Source organism: Globicephala melas, chromosome 11 (assembly GCF_963455315.2).
Source record: "Globicephala melas chromosome 11, mGloMel1.2, whole genome shotgun sequence".
NCBI classification, from domain to species: domain Eukaryota; kingdom Metazoa; phylum Chordata; class Mammalia; order Artiodactyla; family Delphinidae; genus Globicephala; species Globicephala melas.
Window position 1 is genome coordinate 65370266 of NC_083324.2, and position 16650 is coordinate 65386915.

A 16650-nucleotide genomic window follows, 5' to 3' on the forward strand; every position below is an offset into this window, starting at 1 on the left:
TCCATAATCAAAAGACGTGGGGTTTTGTTTTGCTTTGTTTTTTCCCAAAATTGTCTTCAGAATCTCCGGGGAGATCCTCCTACAGAGTCCCGCGCTGGAGGAATCTGGGAGGCTGTATCTTCCCGCCGTCCGCCATCCGTGGGAGCCCCTCGGGTCTATCGGGCCCCCAGCCCCACCCCAGCACACGACGGGAAGCACCCTTTCCCTGCAGGGCAGCTCACCTGCCGCTTCTAGCTGGTCTCTGGTCCGGGCGCCAAACTCCGGGGCTGGCGGAAATCGGGCTCCCCAGGTTGCCGTCTGGCAGGCCTGGGCGTGGCTGCGGGGCGCACCTGGGCGAGCCGGCAAGTGGGACGCGGGGCCGGCCGGGGCCCCCGCCCTCGCACAGGGTGGGGAGGAGCGGGCGGCGCGGGGCGGGCACCGCGGGGACTGCGGGCGGGGGCGGGTGCTGGGAGCCTGGCGGGCCGCGAACGTACCCATCGCGCTGGGGCCGCCGAGATTGAGTGCCCAGGATGAACTTCACCTGGAAAAAGGGCTTCTACAAGCAGGACGTCAACAAGACCGCCTGGGAGCTGCCCAAGACCTACGTGTCCCTGACGCACGTAGGCAGCGGGGCCTACGGCGCCGTGTGGTGAGACCCCCGGGCCTGTGCGCCGGCGTGGGGGCACGGGGGGGGGCGGTGTGTGCCTGGAGCATCGGGGTGGAACTATGGTGGGCGCCCAGGCACCGGGACACCCGCCCAGGCGAGTGGAGCCTCCGGAAGAGCCGGGGCCCAGCCAATGCCCCCTTCCCGGACCCGCCTCCGGTGTCGCCTCTCCTGCTGGCGCTCGAGGCTGTGCGCCCACCACCTTGATGGAGGACCCCAAGGCCCGGAGCCCTGCGGGCTTGGAATAACTTCGCGGGTGCCTTTCCGGGGCAGAGGCCTGGAGCTGGGAGGAAGCGGCAAGCTGGGTAGTGAAGTAGAGTAGCAGCAGGAGCCTCAGGCTCTGGAGGCTGGCCTAGGGCCACTCCAGGCGCCATCTCTCTTTTCTTACCGGCTTGGTGGGAGTTTCTGTGGGTTGAATTAGGACTGGATCTGTTTCTCCAGGACTTGAACCTTACAGAGGACCCCAGAGTTCATCCAGGCGAATCCCCATTGTTACAAATGGGTACACTGAGGCCCAAACAAGAAGTGACTTGCCAAGTTGCTCAGGATCCTGTTGGCATTAACCTGTGTCTGACCCAGGGGCAGTGCACCTCTCTCAGATTCTGCCTGCTGTCTCCCCCTTCTCCCAGCTCCACTGTGCTGTCAGCTGCTCACTCACATTCCAGGTGGTGGGCATCAGTTCCTCCCAGCTTAGACTGCTGGCCAAGAGGGATTGGGGTGAGGATGGCCATAGCTTCCTAGATGGCCTGGGAGTGACCACCCAGGATCTGGAGTCCCGGGGTTGTGATGGGGAGCCACTGGCTGCTGACCTGCCTTTGACCCTACAGCTCAGCCATCGAGAAGCAGTCAGGGGAGAAGGTGGCCATCAAGAAACTGAGCCGGCCCTTCCAGTCTGAGATCTTTGCCAAGCGGGCCTATCGCGAGCTGCTGCTGCTGAAGCACATGCAGCATGAGAACGTAGGCTGGGCCTGGGGGCTGCTTCTGGGAGGCAGGGAGTGGAGGGCAGCCCCACAGAGGGTCCTGACCAGGCCCCTGCGTGTGTGTGTGTGTGTGTGTGTGTGTGTGTGTGTGTGTGTGTGTCACACACAGGAGATGGCCCACGAGGGTGCAGGGAACTCATAACAGGGCCAGCAGAAGGGGAATCTCCTCCCTGCTCCTTTGATCCTTGTTCCTCACCTAATTATTAAAATCAGGTGCCAGGACCCACCCTGCCTACTTCCCAGGAAGAGTGCAAAGGGCATTTTTGGCAGTGGAGCAGAGCAAACTCCGTGAGGTGCGAACTTACTGTCTCACTGTTATGAGGAAATAGGCACAGAGGAACTTCGTAGTTGTTCTAGATCTAAGAGGTGGTGCCCAGAATCCTGGTTAGTGTTGTTTCCACATAATAACAACAAGAATAATAGATACTTACGAGCGCTTATTATGTGCCAGGCACAGTTCTAAGAACTTTGCATAAACTAACTTGTTTAATCCTCACAATATCACATAAGTACTATTACCCCCATATACAGATGGGGAAACTGAGGCACAGAAAGACTCACAGGTTAAATGGTTAGTCGGTGGCAGAGCTAGAATTTGACCCTACCCAACCTGGCTCCAGGCCCCAGGGCCTGACCTCTAGACTACCCTGTCTGATTGAAACAGCCAGGAAGACTAATGACCCAGTGCTGGGCCTGGAGCCCAGGCTTTTCTGCAGGATACCTAGATTGGAAGGTAAGCATTTAACATAACGATTTCAAAATATTGTTCACGTTTTAAGCCCCATTCCTCTTCAGCAAACCCATCCCCATGGCCTCCAGCCAGGGTAATCTTGCCCCCAGCTCTGAACCAGCCCTCTGGCAGGTAAGGTTGGATGTGGTGAGAGACCCAAGGTCAAGGGCAGGGAGCCTGCTGGCTGGAAGACCCCTTCTCTGTTTCCTCCTTGATTCCTTTCACCACTTGTGGTTCCCTGCTTGAGTTGAGAGTGGGTTTGTGCTGCTTGTCCGGAACACCAGACTTGGGGTCAGTGAGCACAGGAGTGTCCAACTCCCCTTCTCCCCAGCCTGACTCTCCATCACTGTGCACTGCAAACTCCCTCCCAATTAGAGGAATTCCTCTTCCACCTCTGCCCCTTTTACTGCTTCCCAGAAGGCTGGGAACCTGCCTCCTGCTGGAGATGGTGTTTTAGGAAAGGGCAGGTGGTCCTGTGCAGGCCTGGGGCCCCAGAGGAGGGGAGCAGAGGGCTGCAGCGGCTGCCCAGTCCTCACTGGCAACCTTCTCCCCAGGTCATCGGACTCCTGGATGTCTTCACCCCAGCCTCTTCCCTGCGCAACTTTCATGATTTGTGAGTCGGGCTGCGCTGGGTTCCAGGACATTTGCAGGCCTTACTTGACACTGGGGAGCAAGTAAGGGGAGGGTCCAGATTCTCTCTTCTGGGTAGGGGAGCTTCCTGCCCCAGGAGTCCCTGTGCCTCTGGGCTGTGGAGAGATTCTTTCAGCCAAGGGTGGAGAGAAAGGCCGGCAGGAAGAGGTGGGAGGGGCTTTATATGGACCTTGCCTGACACAGAGCTGTCTGCTCATCTGCATTGCTTTACCCAGCTTTACCACCAAAGAGACATCGTTGCCAGTCCCCACAGGGTTTGCATCAACCTACCTCACCATTTCCTGGGGACGCAGGTGTGGATCTGGACCTTGGGGCTCTTCCTAGCATGAAGCGAGGATCAGGAAGCCTTGGCTACCTCTAGCTGATGGGATGTTTATCAGAGTCACATAAAACGAGAAAATTTAGTTGCTAAATGCACGGCTTTGCTAGCGCAGTACCTGGTGTAAAATATAGGAAGCTTTGGGAAGGTGGATTTTTTTTTCAGTCCTGTTTCAAATGCAGCTGCAGGTCTCTTTGTTAGGATGCTTTCGTTTTCAATTTAATGCAGTGATTTTGAATGGGTTTTTTTCCCTATAATGCCAGCTGCTGGGCTTAGCATTGGGAATTTTTTTTTTTTAATAAATTCATTTATTTATTTTTGGCTGCATCGGGTCTTTTTTGCCACGAACAGCAGCTACTCTTCGTTGCGGTGAGCGGGCTTCTCATTGTGGTGGCTTCTCTTGTGGAGCACGGGCTCTAGGCGTGCGGGCTTCAATAGTTGTGGCACATGGGCTCAGTAGTTGTGGCTCGTGGGCTCTAGAGCGCAGGCTCAGTAGTTGTGGCGCACGGGCTTAGTTGCTCTGCGGCATGTGGGATCTTCCCGGACCAGGGCTCGAACCCGAGTCCCCTGCATTGGCAGGCGGATTCTTAACCACTGAGCCACCAGGGAAGCCCAAGCATTGGGAGTTTAAAGTGGACCTCGGGGGCTGACAGTAGTGAATACTGACAGTGGTGGTCAGTACTCTAGGTCTGGATAGAGAGCCAGAAATTGCAAGCTGCCTCAGCGGGCTTCACAGAGGAGAAAACTTTGAACTCAGTCCTGAAGGATAAGTTGATATTTGCCTGAGGCAGAAGGGGCTGAAGGGAGCCCAGGTAGAAGGAACTGCATGGGCAAAGGCCATGATGCCTGAAAGAGGCTGGGCCGTTTGGGCAGTATTGACAAGTGCAGTGTGGCTAGTGGAGACCAGAGGCTGGTTTGGTTAGGCTGAGACCAGAATTGATCCTACAGGCATCCTCAGGTCTGTAGAGGTTTTGAGCAGGGAGATGCTGTGATGTGGTCAGATCAGATTTTGGGGATACCCTCTGGAGGCAGCAAGAAAGGAGCAGGGAGCAACTCTGGGAGGTAGGAAACCTGGAGGGTAGTGTTCAAGACCCCGACCTTGATCCAAATAAAGTAGAGGTGATGGGGTCCTGAGAGCAGACTTGACATCCATCGAGAGGCAGGACTGTCAGAATGTTGTACCCCTTGTGATGCAGTGGCTGGGAGAGGTGGCATATGTCAGGGGGTGCCAGGTTCCTGCTCAGAATACAAGGTGGAGGAAAAACAGATCTTGGGAGAAAGATAGTGAGCTCCATTTTGGACACTTCACTTTTGAAGAGCCTATGAACATTCCAGTGTTTAATCAGCAGCTGCAAATAAACCTGGAGTTTAGGAAGGTCTGGGCTAGGGATGTGGATTTGGACCAGAATAATCACCAGTGGATGATAGCCAGAGCCCAGGGACAGGCTAGTGTAGAACATGATTCGATACTGTTCATTAAGGTATCAACACTAAAGGGACTTCCCTGGTGGTCCAGTGGCTAAGACTCTGCACTTCCAGTGCAGGGGGCCTGGGTTCGATCCCTGGTTGGGGAACTAGATCCTGCATGCATGCCGCAACTAAGAGCCTGCATGCTGCAACTAAGCCCGCATGCCGTAACTAAGATCCCGCGCGCTGTAACGAAGATCCTGTGTGCCGAGACTAAGACCCGGAGCAGCCAAAAAAAAAGGTATCAACACTAAAGAAAAGGTATAAGAGGATGAACAGACAGAGCCTGACTAGAGGTAGAAGCAGCAGAGAATTTTGAGGGAGTGTCAGGCTTTGCAAAACTTTGAATATAAAGAACTGGAGCCATGGGCGTTATGTGTTGGGCTGGTGGGGTGGGAGCAGATGCCAAGTTATCAGGGGACTGGATGTTAAGGCAGTGGGATCAAGAGGTGAGGACCGCTCGTTCTAGAAGTTTGATCGGGAGGGAAAGAGAGAGAAGGGGTGGTTACTTGAAGAAACAAGGTTAAGCAAGGGAAGGCGGTTGTATCACAGAGAGACTTCAGCAAGTTTGTCAGCTGAGAAGAAAGAATCAGGGTCCACGCAGAGGTGAAACACAAAGGTGGGGAAGGGTCTGTGCATGGAGCAGGGTCCCCGTGCTGGGGGGGTGGAGGCGGGAAGCGGGGGTGCGGTCAGGTGGGGGGAGACTTCAAAAGTCACAGGCTCAGGGAGATGGCTTCCACATCCTTTTTTTTTTTTTTTTTTAATTCCTTCCTAAATCTTTATCCTTTTTTGTTCTGGACTTTGCTATCACTGCCTTGAGTAACAGTTACATTTTGCTGACTTCCACCTGTTTTGCAATCCCATTAAGAGGGTGTGTTGGCTCAGCTACCTCCTTCTTCCTTCTTCACCCTCCTGGAAACTTTTATTGTTTCCTTCTTGGAAGGAGGACATTTTTGTATGTTTGAGGAGCCATGTTGGCGGGGCATGACCCTCTGGGGGAGGAAATATTTGTATAGAAGCAGAAGGAAACACCGGCAAATGTTTCTAACTCACAGCAGTGGCTTTCTGTGGGGCGTGGAGGAGGGCAAGCAGAGGGCACCTTTGAAGAGAGGGAGCACTGCTCCATTTGTTTTCCCTGAGCACAGCTCCAGCTGAAATATGTACCCTGAGCTCTGCCAACAGGGCAGCCACCAGGGCCAGGCTGGGAGCCAGGAGTCAGGAGGCCCACTGCATGGGGGTCTGGCTGGCTGTGGTGGGGCTGGTTCTTTCTGCACATGAAGGTCATCCCTAAGGCCTCTGTTCTGCCCAGCCCCTTGCCCTCCTCTGAGCTCAGACCTGGAGCTGGGTGGGGCTGGGGATGTTCAAGAAGTCCTCATGACTTGCAGCTACCTGGTGATGCCCTTCATGCAAATGGATCTGCAGAAGATCATGGGAATGGAGTTCGGTGAGGACAAGATCCAGTACCTGGTGTATCAGATGCTCAAAGGTCTTAAGGTGGGTGGGAGCCGGCAAGATGGCAGGGGAGGGGGGCTTGGTGTTGAGACCTGGGGTTTGGGGGAGGCTAGACCTTGAAGGCTGGGAGAGCACACCATGGCAAGGCAGAGGAGATCTCTGAGCCAGCCTGCAACACCTGGTGCAAAAGCCGGGCACTGGATTTACCCTTCTTCTTCTCTCCCCAACACAGTACATCCACTCAGCTGGGGTCATCCACAGGGTGAGTGCTTTCTCTGCTACATCCCCAGAGGCCCCGCCCACCCCTGGGGGCTAGGGTTAGGGTTAGGGGGTTCCAGGAGGTGGAGGAAGCAGGGAAAGTGGATTTTTCAGATCTAGGCTTGGCCCAGGAAGACCTGCTCAGAAGAATTGCTGTGTTCTGGGGAACTTTCTGGGAAATTTTTGCCAACAAAGCAAGCCCTGAGCTGGGTGTTTCAGGCTCCGAGAGGCATTTTAGAGCTGGATGGGCCCTAGAGGACACCTAGTCCAACCCTCATTCTGCACAGGAGACCAGAACCCAGAGAGAGGGGCAGGGGCCTGGCCAAGGTCACACGCTGGCTGGCAGCCGAGTGGGGACAGCGCCCACCTCTGCCTCTGCCCAGTGCTCCATCTCTTGTCTCATCTAGGACCTGAAGCCAGGCAACCTTGCTGTCAATGAGGATTGTGAGCTGAAGGTGAGTGGGCCCAGGCAGGGTCAGCCTGGGGTTGGGGTGGGCCCCTCTCCAATAGGAGCCCCCAGAAGCTGCTCGGGGAGCCTCTCTTAAGCGAGCTCCTTTTTCCTATGTGCCCCGAGCCATAGATTTTGGATTTTGGGTTGGCACGGCAAGCAGATGCAGAGATGACCGGCTATGTGGTGACCCGCTGGTACCGGGCCCCTGAGGTGATCCTCAGCTGGATGCACTACAACCAGACTGGTCAGTGGTCCGCTGCCCGGGGGAGGGGGATGGGGCTGGGGTTCTTCTCTGACAGCTTCCTCAAGGCTGTCTTGGTGACTCTGGGTTGACTCTTGGTGACTGCCGGGTCTTGGTCAGCTGGTCCAGGTGACACTTCCTCCCCCTCCCTCTGCAGTGGACATCTGGTCTGTGGGCTGTATCATGGCGGAGATGCTGACGGGGAAAACTCTGTTCAAGGGGAAAGATTGTATCCTTTGCTGGAAAAGGCAAACTGCATCCAGGGATTCATTCCTTCAACAGACACTTTATTATTTAAATCTCTCTTTTTTTCTTAATGTGAAAGTGATACATGCTCCCTGTGGAACAACTTTAAAGTACAGAGAAGCAAAGTGATGAAAACTAGTCACCTGTCATTCCAACACACAAATGCAGAAAATGCTTGACGTTTTGGCACCACACACCTGAAACTGGGCACCTGTGTGTGCTGTGCAGGGATTAAGGAGAAGATGTGGGTCTCCCTGCCAAACTCAGAGTGCGAGGGTGTGGGGGGGAGTACACAGAGAAATGGATGGAGGTGACTGAGCGGGATGAGGCCAGGAAGGTGGCACATGCAGGAGCATTTGTAGGGAGGGACCCTTTACCCAGCCTGGCAGGTAGGAAGCCTTCCAGAGACCTGAGTCCTGAAGGATGAACCTCCCCTCCTAAAAGCAGGAGGAGGTGAGTGTCTGGAACCTGGATGGTCCACAGTGCTGGGTGGGCCTGATGGAGGGGCAGCAGGAAGGGCAGCTTCAGACCCACCCACAGGGAGTAAGGCTGAGCCTTAACCTGCCAAGACCTGGACCAGCTGACGCAGATCCTGAAAGTGACGGGGGTGCCGGACGCTGAGTTTGTGCAGAAGTTGAATGACAAAGCGGTGAGTGGCAGATGGGCCCAGGCTGGCCAGGGCTGTGCGCTTGGCTGACCAGGCCCAGGTGGGCTGCAGGCTGCGCCTCGCCTCTGCCCTGGCAAGGGCTCTTGCCTTCATCTCACTTTGGATTCGGACCTGAGCCTTCAGCCCCGCTCAGGGGCTTTTCTGGGGTCCCTGCTCTATACCCCATGGCCTAAGCCCTGAGGGGCTGACAACTGGGGATTATTCAGTGCTTTTCTGTCTTCCAGGCCAAATCCTACATCCAGTCCCTGCCACAAACCCCCAAGAAGGATTTCTCTCAGCTCTTCCAGCATGCCAGCCCCCAGGGTGAGTCTTGGGACCTGCAGTCTGTCTCAGCGGGCGGGCTCTCCATGGCGTGTGAGGCTCACACTCTGTGACCGCAGCTGCAGACCTGCTGGAGAAGATGCTGGAGCTGGACATGGACAAGCGCCTGACCGCCTCTCAGGCCCTCACCCACCCCTTCTTTGAATCCTGCCGGGACCCTGAGGAGGAAACAGAGGCCCAGCAGCCATTTGATGATTTCTTAGAACAGGAGAAACTCACAGTGGATGAATGGAAGCGTAAGGGCTCGGGGCCTCGGGCTGCTTCCTCTCTCTGCCTGCAGCACCCCTCTCCTCTGCCTGCTTCGTTTTCCTGCCTGCCCTCAGCCGGTCCCAACCCCCTCCCGGAGACTATCACCTCTTTCTCTCTGAGCGAATATCGTCTCCTGTGTGCACTTCTTTCTCCCTGCGCTGAGCTGACTTTCTGCTCCACACTATGTCTGTTGGGAGAGGGGGGCTCTCTCTTGCCCTCAGCACCCCGTACCCCTTGAACCACCCTGTCTTTCTCAGACCACATTTACAAGGAGATTGTGAACTTCAGCCCCATCGCCCGGAAGGACTCTCGGCGCCGGAGTGGCATGAAGCTGCAGTGACCCGTCTAGCCCGACCCTCGGCTGAGCCCAGGAATGGCCACATGGTACCACCCGCCAGGCACTGCCCCTGGGACCAATATTTATTTATTGAAGCTTTAATCCGTCTTGGATTATATAGCCTTCCAAGCAGAGGACAGAGGACCCTTGTCCTTGTGTAGGAAACAGGCCTAGGAGATGCAGAATTCAGAGGTGTTGGTTGGGAGAAAATAGCTATGATCATAACTGGCCATATTAAAGCGCCCATCTGGAGAATCGCCTGTGTGTGGGGTCCTTACCTTCATGGCTGTAGTGGGGCTGAACTGGGGCAGGAGTCTACGGCAGTGATGGTGTATTAGTTTGCTAGGGCTGCTGTAACAAATGATCACAAACTGGGTGGCTTAAAATGATAGAAATTTATTCTCACAGTTCTGGAGGCTGGTAGTCTGAAATCAAGGTGTTGGCAGGGCCATGTTCCCTTCGAAGGTTCTAGGGAAGAATCCCTCCTGGCCTCTTTTTAGCTTCTGGTGGCTCTTGGAATCTTTGGTGTTCTTTGGCTTATAGCTGCATCACCCCTGTCTCTGCCTCTGTCTTCACAGGGCCTTCTCTGCTCTGTGTATCTCTGTCTTTGGCTGATCTTGTAAGAACATCAGTCACTGAATTTAGGACCCACCCTGATCCAGTGTGATCTCATCTTAATCCTTAGTAATTACATCTGCAACTATCTCATTTTCAAATAAAGTCACATTCTGAGGTTCTGGGTGGGCATGAATTTTGGGGGCACATTTTTCAACCCACTACAGATGGCCATGAGGGAGGGGCCCCATCCCAGAGCCCCTTTGTTGTGGAGCCAAATGTGTTTGGCTGCTAAATTAAGGGAGTTGCAGAGAGAGCTGCAGCTGGTGAGACATCGCATGCAGGTTATTTTGGGTGAGTGATCAGTAGTCAAGATATGAAACAGCAGGCTTGTTGACTGGGAGCTGCAGAAGGCAGAAATGGGCTTTTTCCAGGAAAACGGTTCTACTCCTTCCCCCTTTTGGGAATTGTACATCTCTCCTGAGCTTTAACCTGACAACAGATTGGATCCTTCTGTTCAGTAACTCTGTTCAGGTCTCAAACTTCCCTATGCACCAGGGCCTGGTTAATATGCAGATTCCTGGGCCCAGCCCCTGGGATTTTGATTTAGCAGGTCTGGGGTTGAGACCCTAGAACGTTTGAATGAGGACCCCTTCACCTCAACCCAAGCCCAGTGATTCTGATGGATATCTGACCACATTTAGAGAAACATTTAGTTGATTTCAGTACCACTTAATTTGTCAAAAGGCCTAAATTAGAAACCTACAATGGGAGACTGAGGGGCTTTAGATGACTTTCACACTCTCATTTTAGAGATGTTAAAACTGAGGCTCAGTCAGGGCATTTTTAGGGCAGTGATGTCATTGTAGATACACGACATTATGCATTTGTCAAAACTAGTGGAACTGTACAACACAGTGAGTGAACCCTCAAGTAAACTATGGACTTTCTTTAATAATAATGTACCAATATTGGTTCATCAGTTGTAATAAATGTACCACATTAATGTAAGATGTTAATATTTAATATTAGGGGAAACCATGGGGGTGGGAGGGAGAGAGTATATGGAACCTTCTGTACTTTTGGCACAATTTTTCTGTAAACCTAAACCTGCGCTAAAAGATAATGTCTATTTTTAAAAGGAAAAAGAAAAAGCTTGAGGCTCCAGAGAGATACCCACAGTGAGAAAGTGGTAAAGCCAGGATTTGAACCACAGCAGCCTTGAACACTGTGCCAAAGGCCATCAACCCAAGCCTGGAATCAAGGGTTGCCAGCTTCCCCGCCCTTCTAGCCTGTCTCTGAGCTTCTTCACTGCTGCCTGTGTCCAAGGACCCTGTTTTCTCTCCCAAGGAGTGGCCCTCCTATCCAGGAGGGAGGAGTGGGTCGAGGGAGGGGCTCTGACCTTGCTGCTGACTAAACTGCCACCGTCCCCTTAGTCTAAATCCTTCAGTGAATTGTCTTCTGAGACTCCTCAATAGTCCCAAGGAAAGTCTAGCCTTCTTGGCCTGGTATTCAAAGTCCCCTGCATTCTCTAAACTCATCTACTCCTACTGCCTCCCGTTTTCCCTATGCCAGCATGGCCTGCCAAGGAACACCAGCCCTGGGATACAACACCATGAGGCTCATTAACAGGTTAAAGGTTCTGACAAGTCCTGCAGTGAGGAGAACTGTTCAACATTGTTTAATCCAGAACTTGCCAAGTGTGCTTAACCGCAGGACCCCCTTTCTCCTGACGGCCAGCATGCACAGAAGCCTCTTTGCCTAGTGCAGCCCAGTATGCAGGTCCCAATACTGCTTTTCCCCAAGCAGGCCTGGAGCTTGGGCTTCTTTCAAAGCCTCTGTGGAGAAGTCCCTCCCTCCTTCTCCTCCTTATTCCCTCAAGACTTTGCCTCAGGCCTCCCTCCAGGAAGTCATTCTCCATCACCCTCCATCAGAGAATGGGCAGCTTCCTCCCTCTGCCCCTGGCCCTCTATGAACAGCATTTACAGTGTGTACGGTTCTGCTTTCCCTCCCCATTGCCCACTGTGAGCCCCTGATTGGAACAAACATCTATGAATGAATGATGTCCCAGGGGCCTGTTGGTCGTTTCTCTGCCCAGATCAGACCAGCATAGTATCCAGGGCAGCAGAGAATCCAGCAGGAAGCAGAAGTGGGTGCCTTGGCCTGTACCTTAAGACTTTTTCCCCTGAAAATCTCAGGCTCTCAAACTCCCAGGCCTCTCCCCATCATCCCTCAGTGTCCTCCAGTCCATCCCCCACCCAGAATTAAACTTGTGTGTGTCACCTCAGCCCCTTCTCTACAATTATCTCAAACTTGGGAAGTTTCTCCAGAGGGAGGTGAAGGTGCTGAGCAGTGTGAAGGGGTTCGTGGGCTCTGCCTTACCCTGTGAGCACCTGGCCAGAGTGACAGGAAATGAGTCCATTCTCAGGCTGGGTGGGGGAAAGGGGCTGAGCTTGGGGTTCTGGGCTCAGTTACTCTCACAGTTGGCCTGCAGGTCTTTTGCCCCTGGCCCTTGATGGACAGGGTTGAGCTTTGCCCTGTGGCCAGTGGGGCAGCTCAAAAGGTCTTGACAGAGATAAGGAAGCCAGACTCGGGAACTGGAGAGAGGTAACAGCGATCGTGCCCTTGATTCCCTCCTTTGTGAAATGAAGGGTGTCTTCGCACAAAGGCACAGCTCCTCTCCCAAGGCAGCCTGGACCTATCGCTGGGGCCTGGCAATTTGTGTCACTTGCGGAAGGGCTAGCCTGGCATGAAATGGGGGTGGCACTGCTCCCAGTGAAGGGCAGCACATGGAAAGGCAGAGATGGAGGAACTGCCCTTGCAAGGAGAGCCCGGTGTGCTCAGATGTCCCAGTGCCCGCAAGGGTGGAGGCTTGCTTGAAAGAGGGCTTGGCTCAACTTGCACCTGGCACATTGAAATAGCTTTTGTTCTCCAGGAGGGTGTGGGACAGTCATGTCCCTGAGCTGAGATACAACCACAGCTGGGGAGCGAGGAATCTCTTCCTCTTTTCCCCACATTTTCTGTCCTCATTCTCCCTAAACCCCCTGTGATTTAAGGTAAGAGGCTGGTGATTTTCCCCGTATTCACAATGGGCAGCAGAGGCACAAGGCTACTCTACCAAGCTAAAGAAGATGTTGCTGTCATGCCTCACACCCCTACCCCAAGATTTCCTGGAGCTGGAGCAGTGCCTGCTGGGATTCTGACCTGGTTCCTCCTGTGCGAGCCTGTGCTCAGCGGGGCAGCCGTGCTAACTCTGGGCCAGAGTGTCAACAAGGCCCCACTCCGCCCTGTCTGGGGGCTCCTGACCTTTTTTGTGCCGTGGATCCCTTCTCAAAATATTTTCCTATGCATAAAATAAAATACACAGGATCACAAAGGAAGCTAGTTATGTCGAAATACAGTTGTGAAAATATTTAAGGGTGTGATGTTTGGTGTACATGGGTTTCTTTATTAACACATTAAATAACAGCATCAAGGGGGTGAACCCAACACACTACTGCAAACCTGAAGTAGAAATGAGTTTAAACGATGTTTCAAGATATCTGCAGCAACTGTAAAGGGAAATGAAAAGTACTGCTTTCTACTGGCCCAGCTAATGCAACTGTAGTTTGCTGCCTTTAAAAGCTGTAATATTTTCCAATCCAAATTCATGGACCTCTGAATTCCAGTGTACAGTCTATGGTTTGTGGACCCCGGTTAAAAACGCTTGTCCCAGATGCTAAAATGTGACTTTTGGAATCCTCTGCTACGTCTTAGCCAACCCCCGTATTGTACCGCCGTCTGTGCCCCCACCCCCCACCTTGCATGATCGTGGAGCCATGCTGGAAATGCCCAGATCTGCACCTGGATGCCTAGAACACATACTAACCACCATTCCCCTGTGTTTCCCAACCTTACTGTCCAGGTAGGAATGGGTCTGACTGGGGCATTTCGCTAGGGAATTTGCTGAGGCCTCTATATCTAGTTTTCAACTAGGTGGAATCCTCCCATCCCCACCCCACAGCGTTCCTTCTACACAATTTTACTGATGAAGACATTTGGGCCCAGAGTAGAGACTGGGGCCCAGGTCTCCTATTTACCACTGCACCGTTCTTTCCACTGCAACGTGGCACAAGCACACATTGAGGTCAATGCGTGCTCTTCTCTCCCTGCATTACTGTCCCTGTTCCCCCCAACCATCACGGACATAAAAGTAGCAGGGCTTTGAGACAGGTTTGTGTTAACTGGCCAAGGGAAGAAACTCCCAGAAGCACACTTGTTTCTCTCTGTTTTCTTAAAGGTCTCACCCTTGAGAATATTTTGGTAGGACTCTGGGAGGGGAAAAGGTGAGGGAGTGAGGAAGGGAAGTGCATTTGAGAAGCAGTGTGGCTTAGCTAGGCAGTTTCTCCTGACCGGAAGGAGGTAGAGGCCCATTAATACTCACATTCTTTTGGACTATGTCCAGTTCCCTGTTAACACCCTGGCAAAACTCACGAGGAAGGTGCTGGGTACGCTCAGGGACGCTGGACCGTAAGCAAATTCTCCTGGTCTTGGCTGAAATTACTCAGGGTTTCTCCTATGGATAGCCCACCATTCTTAATTGATGCAGCAGCTCAGTATTTTTAAGTACAGACTGATGATCAGAGGAACTCTCCTCGTATTGTGGGGTCCATAAGATCCCAGAACTTTTGTATAATTCCAAGGAGGAACCCCAATAAAGACAGTGGGTGGATTTCCTCCAGCCAAGCAGGATACAGCTTTGGCTTTAGAAACTCTAGCTTAATCCAGCCTCTCCTTTTTATCTTCTGTCAGAAGAGTGGCACCTCTGTCTTACCCTCTTCTTTCCCTATGTGGTTTACTAAGGTGGTTAAGTGTTGAGCTCTGGAGGCATACTGCCTCCTGCTCTACCACTTACCAGCCATGTGACCTTGGGCCTCAGTTTCCTCATCTATAAGGATAATAATACTAAAGAAATTAACATAAGGGAAGCACTCAGAAGAGTACCTGGCACATGGGAAGGGCTCACCAAGCATTAACTATTATTTTTAATTATTTTCTCTACCACATCCTCTTCCCTCCCCAATTACCCCATCTTCCGGACATTGTCATTTCCTCCTTCTCAACAGCAGTTTTCTCCACTCACCTGGTCTCCTTCATGTTAAATCTTCCCTCATAGGTCCTCAAGAGACCTGGCCCCAGTCACTTATACTACAGCTTATTTTATGACCCTGGTATCTGCAGCTTCTCATGCAGGGCCTGGGAGGCAGCAGAGTGTGGAGTTGAGAATGTGAGCTTTCCATCTGAAAAGACCTGAGGTTGAGAGAGAAGGGGGATGGATTTAAGGAACTGGCTCAGTGACTGGGTGGGGAGTGGTTGGCAAGTCTGAAATCTGTAGGGCAGGCTAGTAAGCTGAAAATTCAGGCAGAATTTCCATACCTATGACAATCTTGAGGCAGATTCCTTCTTTTCTAAGAAACCTCAGTTTTTGCTCTTAAGGCCTTCAACTAATTGGATGAGGTCCACGTACATTATAGAGGGTGATCTGCTTTACTTAAAGTCAACTGATTGTAAATGTTAATCACATCTACAAAATTTCTTTCCAGCATCATCTAGACTAGTGTTTAAGGATACAAATGGGCACACAGCCTATCCAAATTGACACATAAAGCTAACCATCACACCATGTGTTTGAGGGCAGGGTATTTACTTCTCTGAGCTTCATTTTCTTTCTCTAAAATGGAGTAATAGAAGGGTCTACCTCACAGGACTGGTGAGGGGTAAGTGCATACAGAGTGCACAGTAAATGTTAGTTCTTGTACCAGGAGGTGCTCAAAAACACACTGATGATGGCAATCCTCTTGGAAGTACTGGGAAATATACGCCATGGCCCATGGCCGCTGCTCTCAAGCTTTTGGCTGAGTTATGTAGGTATGCACTGTGCTTTCTCCCATCTGTTCCCACCCAACAGACTGGCTCAGAACCTTTAGTTCATGTGAAAAACTCCCAAAGAAATGAACCTTCACTCTCTTTTTTATGGGGAGAGGAGGAAAGTTTCTCCACTGGGTTTCTTTATCTTTGAGACAGTGGAGGGCTTGGAGCAATACATCAGAAAGAATTAAATTTCACTTCTTCAGCAGCCATTTCACATTTTGTGAGAACTGCATATTCATGTCGGTAAAGCGCCAAGTAGGAACCAGATGACAGCTCAGTTTTCCTGGAAATCAGGAAATCAATCAAGCTGCCAAAATGAGATGACTGCATTGTGAAATACTGCTAACATTCCAGAAAGTTGTTTTAAGATGAATTTTTTAAAATGGAAATTCTGTTTCTCTTCCTCTTTCTCTTCCTCCCTCCCTCCTACTCTCCCTCCTATCCCTTCTCCCTCCCTTCCTTTTCTTCCCTCTCTCCCTCTCTCTCTTCCTTCCCCCCTCCCTCCCTCCCTTCCTTCCTTCTTACCTACCTACCTTCTTTTCACTCCTTTTTTTAAGCCAGTGCTCAACTACTTCTTCTAATATGTTCAGCCTAGGTATGAGTTTTCAAGAATAGGTGAGATGATATATGGGTCTCTTTGCCTGTCTCTGAGACCTTTCCATTGTTCCAATGGCACCCTTCTCTACCTGTCCAGGAGTCTGCTTGCCTTTATCCACACCTGTCTCTCCTGTTTCTTATCCTTTTTTCTTTTTAATTTATTTATTTGGCTGTGTCAGGGTCTTAATTGCAGCACGTGGGATCTTCATTGTGGCACGCGGGATCTTTCATTGCAGCACACAGCCTCTTCAATGCAGTGCATGGGCTTCTCTCTAGTTGTGGGACTTGGGCTCCAGACCACATGGGCTCTCTAGTTGCGGTGTGTGGTCTCTCTAGTTGTGGCGCATGAGCTCAGTAGTTGCGGTGTGTGGACTCAGTAGTTGAGGCGCACGGGCTCAGTAGTTGTGGTGCACGGGCTCTAGTTGTGGCACGCGGGCTCAGTAGCTGCGGCACGTGGGCTCAGTAGCTGTGGCACGTGGGCTTAGTTGCCCCTCGGCAAGTGGGATCTTAGTTCCCCAACCAGGGATGGAACCCACGTTCCCTGCATTGGAAGGAGGATTCTTAACCACTGGACCA

The 16650-nt window shown here is 52.2% G+C and overlaps 1 protein-coding gene and 1 long non-coding RNA gene across 7 annotated transcripts in view; one reads left to right on the plus strand and one right to left on the minus strand.

Moving 5' to 3' along the window:
• Positions 1–466: 466 nt before the first annotated feature.
• Positions 467–10567, plus strand: MAPK13 (mitogen-activated protein kinase 13). Of its 5 annotated transcripts, XM_030870944.2 has the most exons (12): positions 467–628; positions 1471–1600; positions 2908–2966; positions 6176–6284; positions 6475–6504; positions 6908–6955; positions 7081–7195; positions 7350–7421; positions 8008–8087; positions 8330–8408; positions 8486–8662; positions 8933–10567. In XM_030870944.2, the coding sequence occupies exons 1-12, from the start codon at positions 510–512 to the stop codon at positions 9013–9015; spliced, it is 1101 nt and encodes a 366-aa protein (XP_030726804.1). In that variant the 5' UTR covers positions 467–509; the 3' UTR covers positions 9016–10567. The 5 variants fall into 5 exon arrangements, with proteins under 5 accessions (XP_030726804.1, XP_060163969.1, XP_060163971.1 ...); XM_060307986.1 differs by having other exon boundaries at positions 8486–10567; XM_060307987.1 differs by having other exon boundaries at positions 619–628; positions 2908–3027; positions 8486–10567.
• Positions 10568–13031: 2464 nt separating this feature from the next.
• The window catches only part of LOC115860781 (uncharacterized), a 38676-nt gene continuing 35057 nt past the window's right edge, over positions 13032–16650 (minus strand). Inside the window, exons 3-4 of one of the 2 annotated variants that reach the window (XR_009565836.1) lie at positions 14690–14856; positions 13032–13118 (exon numbers count right to left, since the gene is read on the minus strand). This is a non-coding gene — a long non-coding RNA (uncharacterized lncRNA). Of the gene's footprint in view, positions 14857–16650 lie in introns of both variants that reach the window. The other variant, XR_004042541.2, reaches the window with a different exon arrangement.

Excerpts from the sequence above, each read along its gene's own strand:
- MAPK13 (XM_060307986.1), top strand. The coding sequence starts at position 510 with ATGAACTTCACCTGGAAAAAGGGCTTCTACAAGCAGGACGTCAACAAG. Across the intron at positions 2,967-6,175 it reads CTGCGCAACTTTCATGATTT|CTACCTGGTGATGCCCTTCA; the intron begins GTGAGTCGGGCT and ends CATGACTTGCAG. Across the intron at positions 8,409-8,485 it reads CCAGCATGCCAGCCCCCAGG|CTGCAGACCTGCTGGAGAAG; the intron begins GTGAGTCTTGGG and ends CTGTGACCGCAG.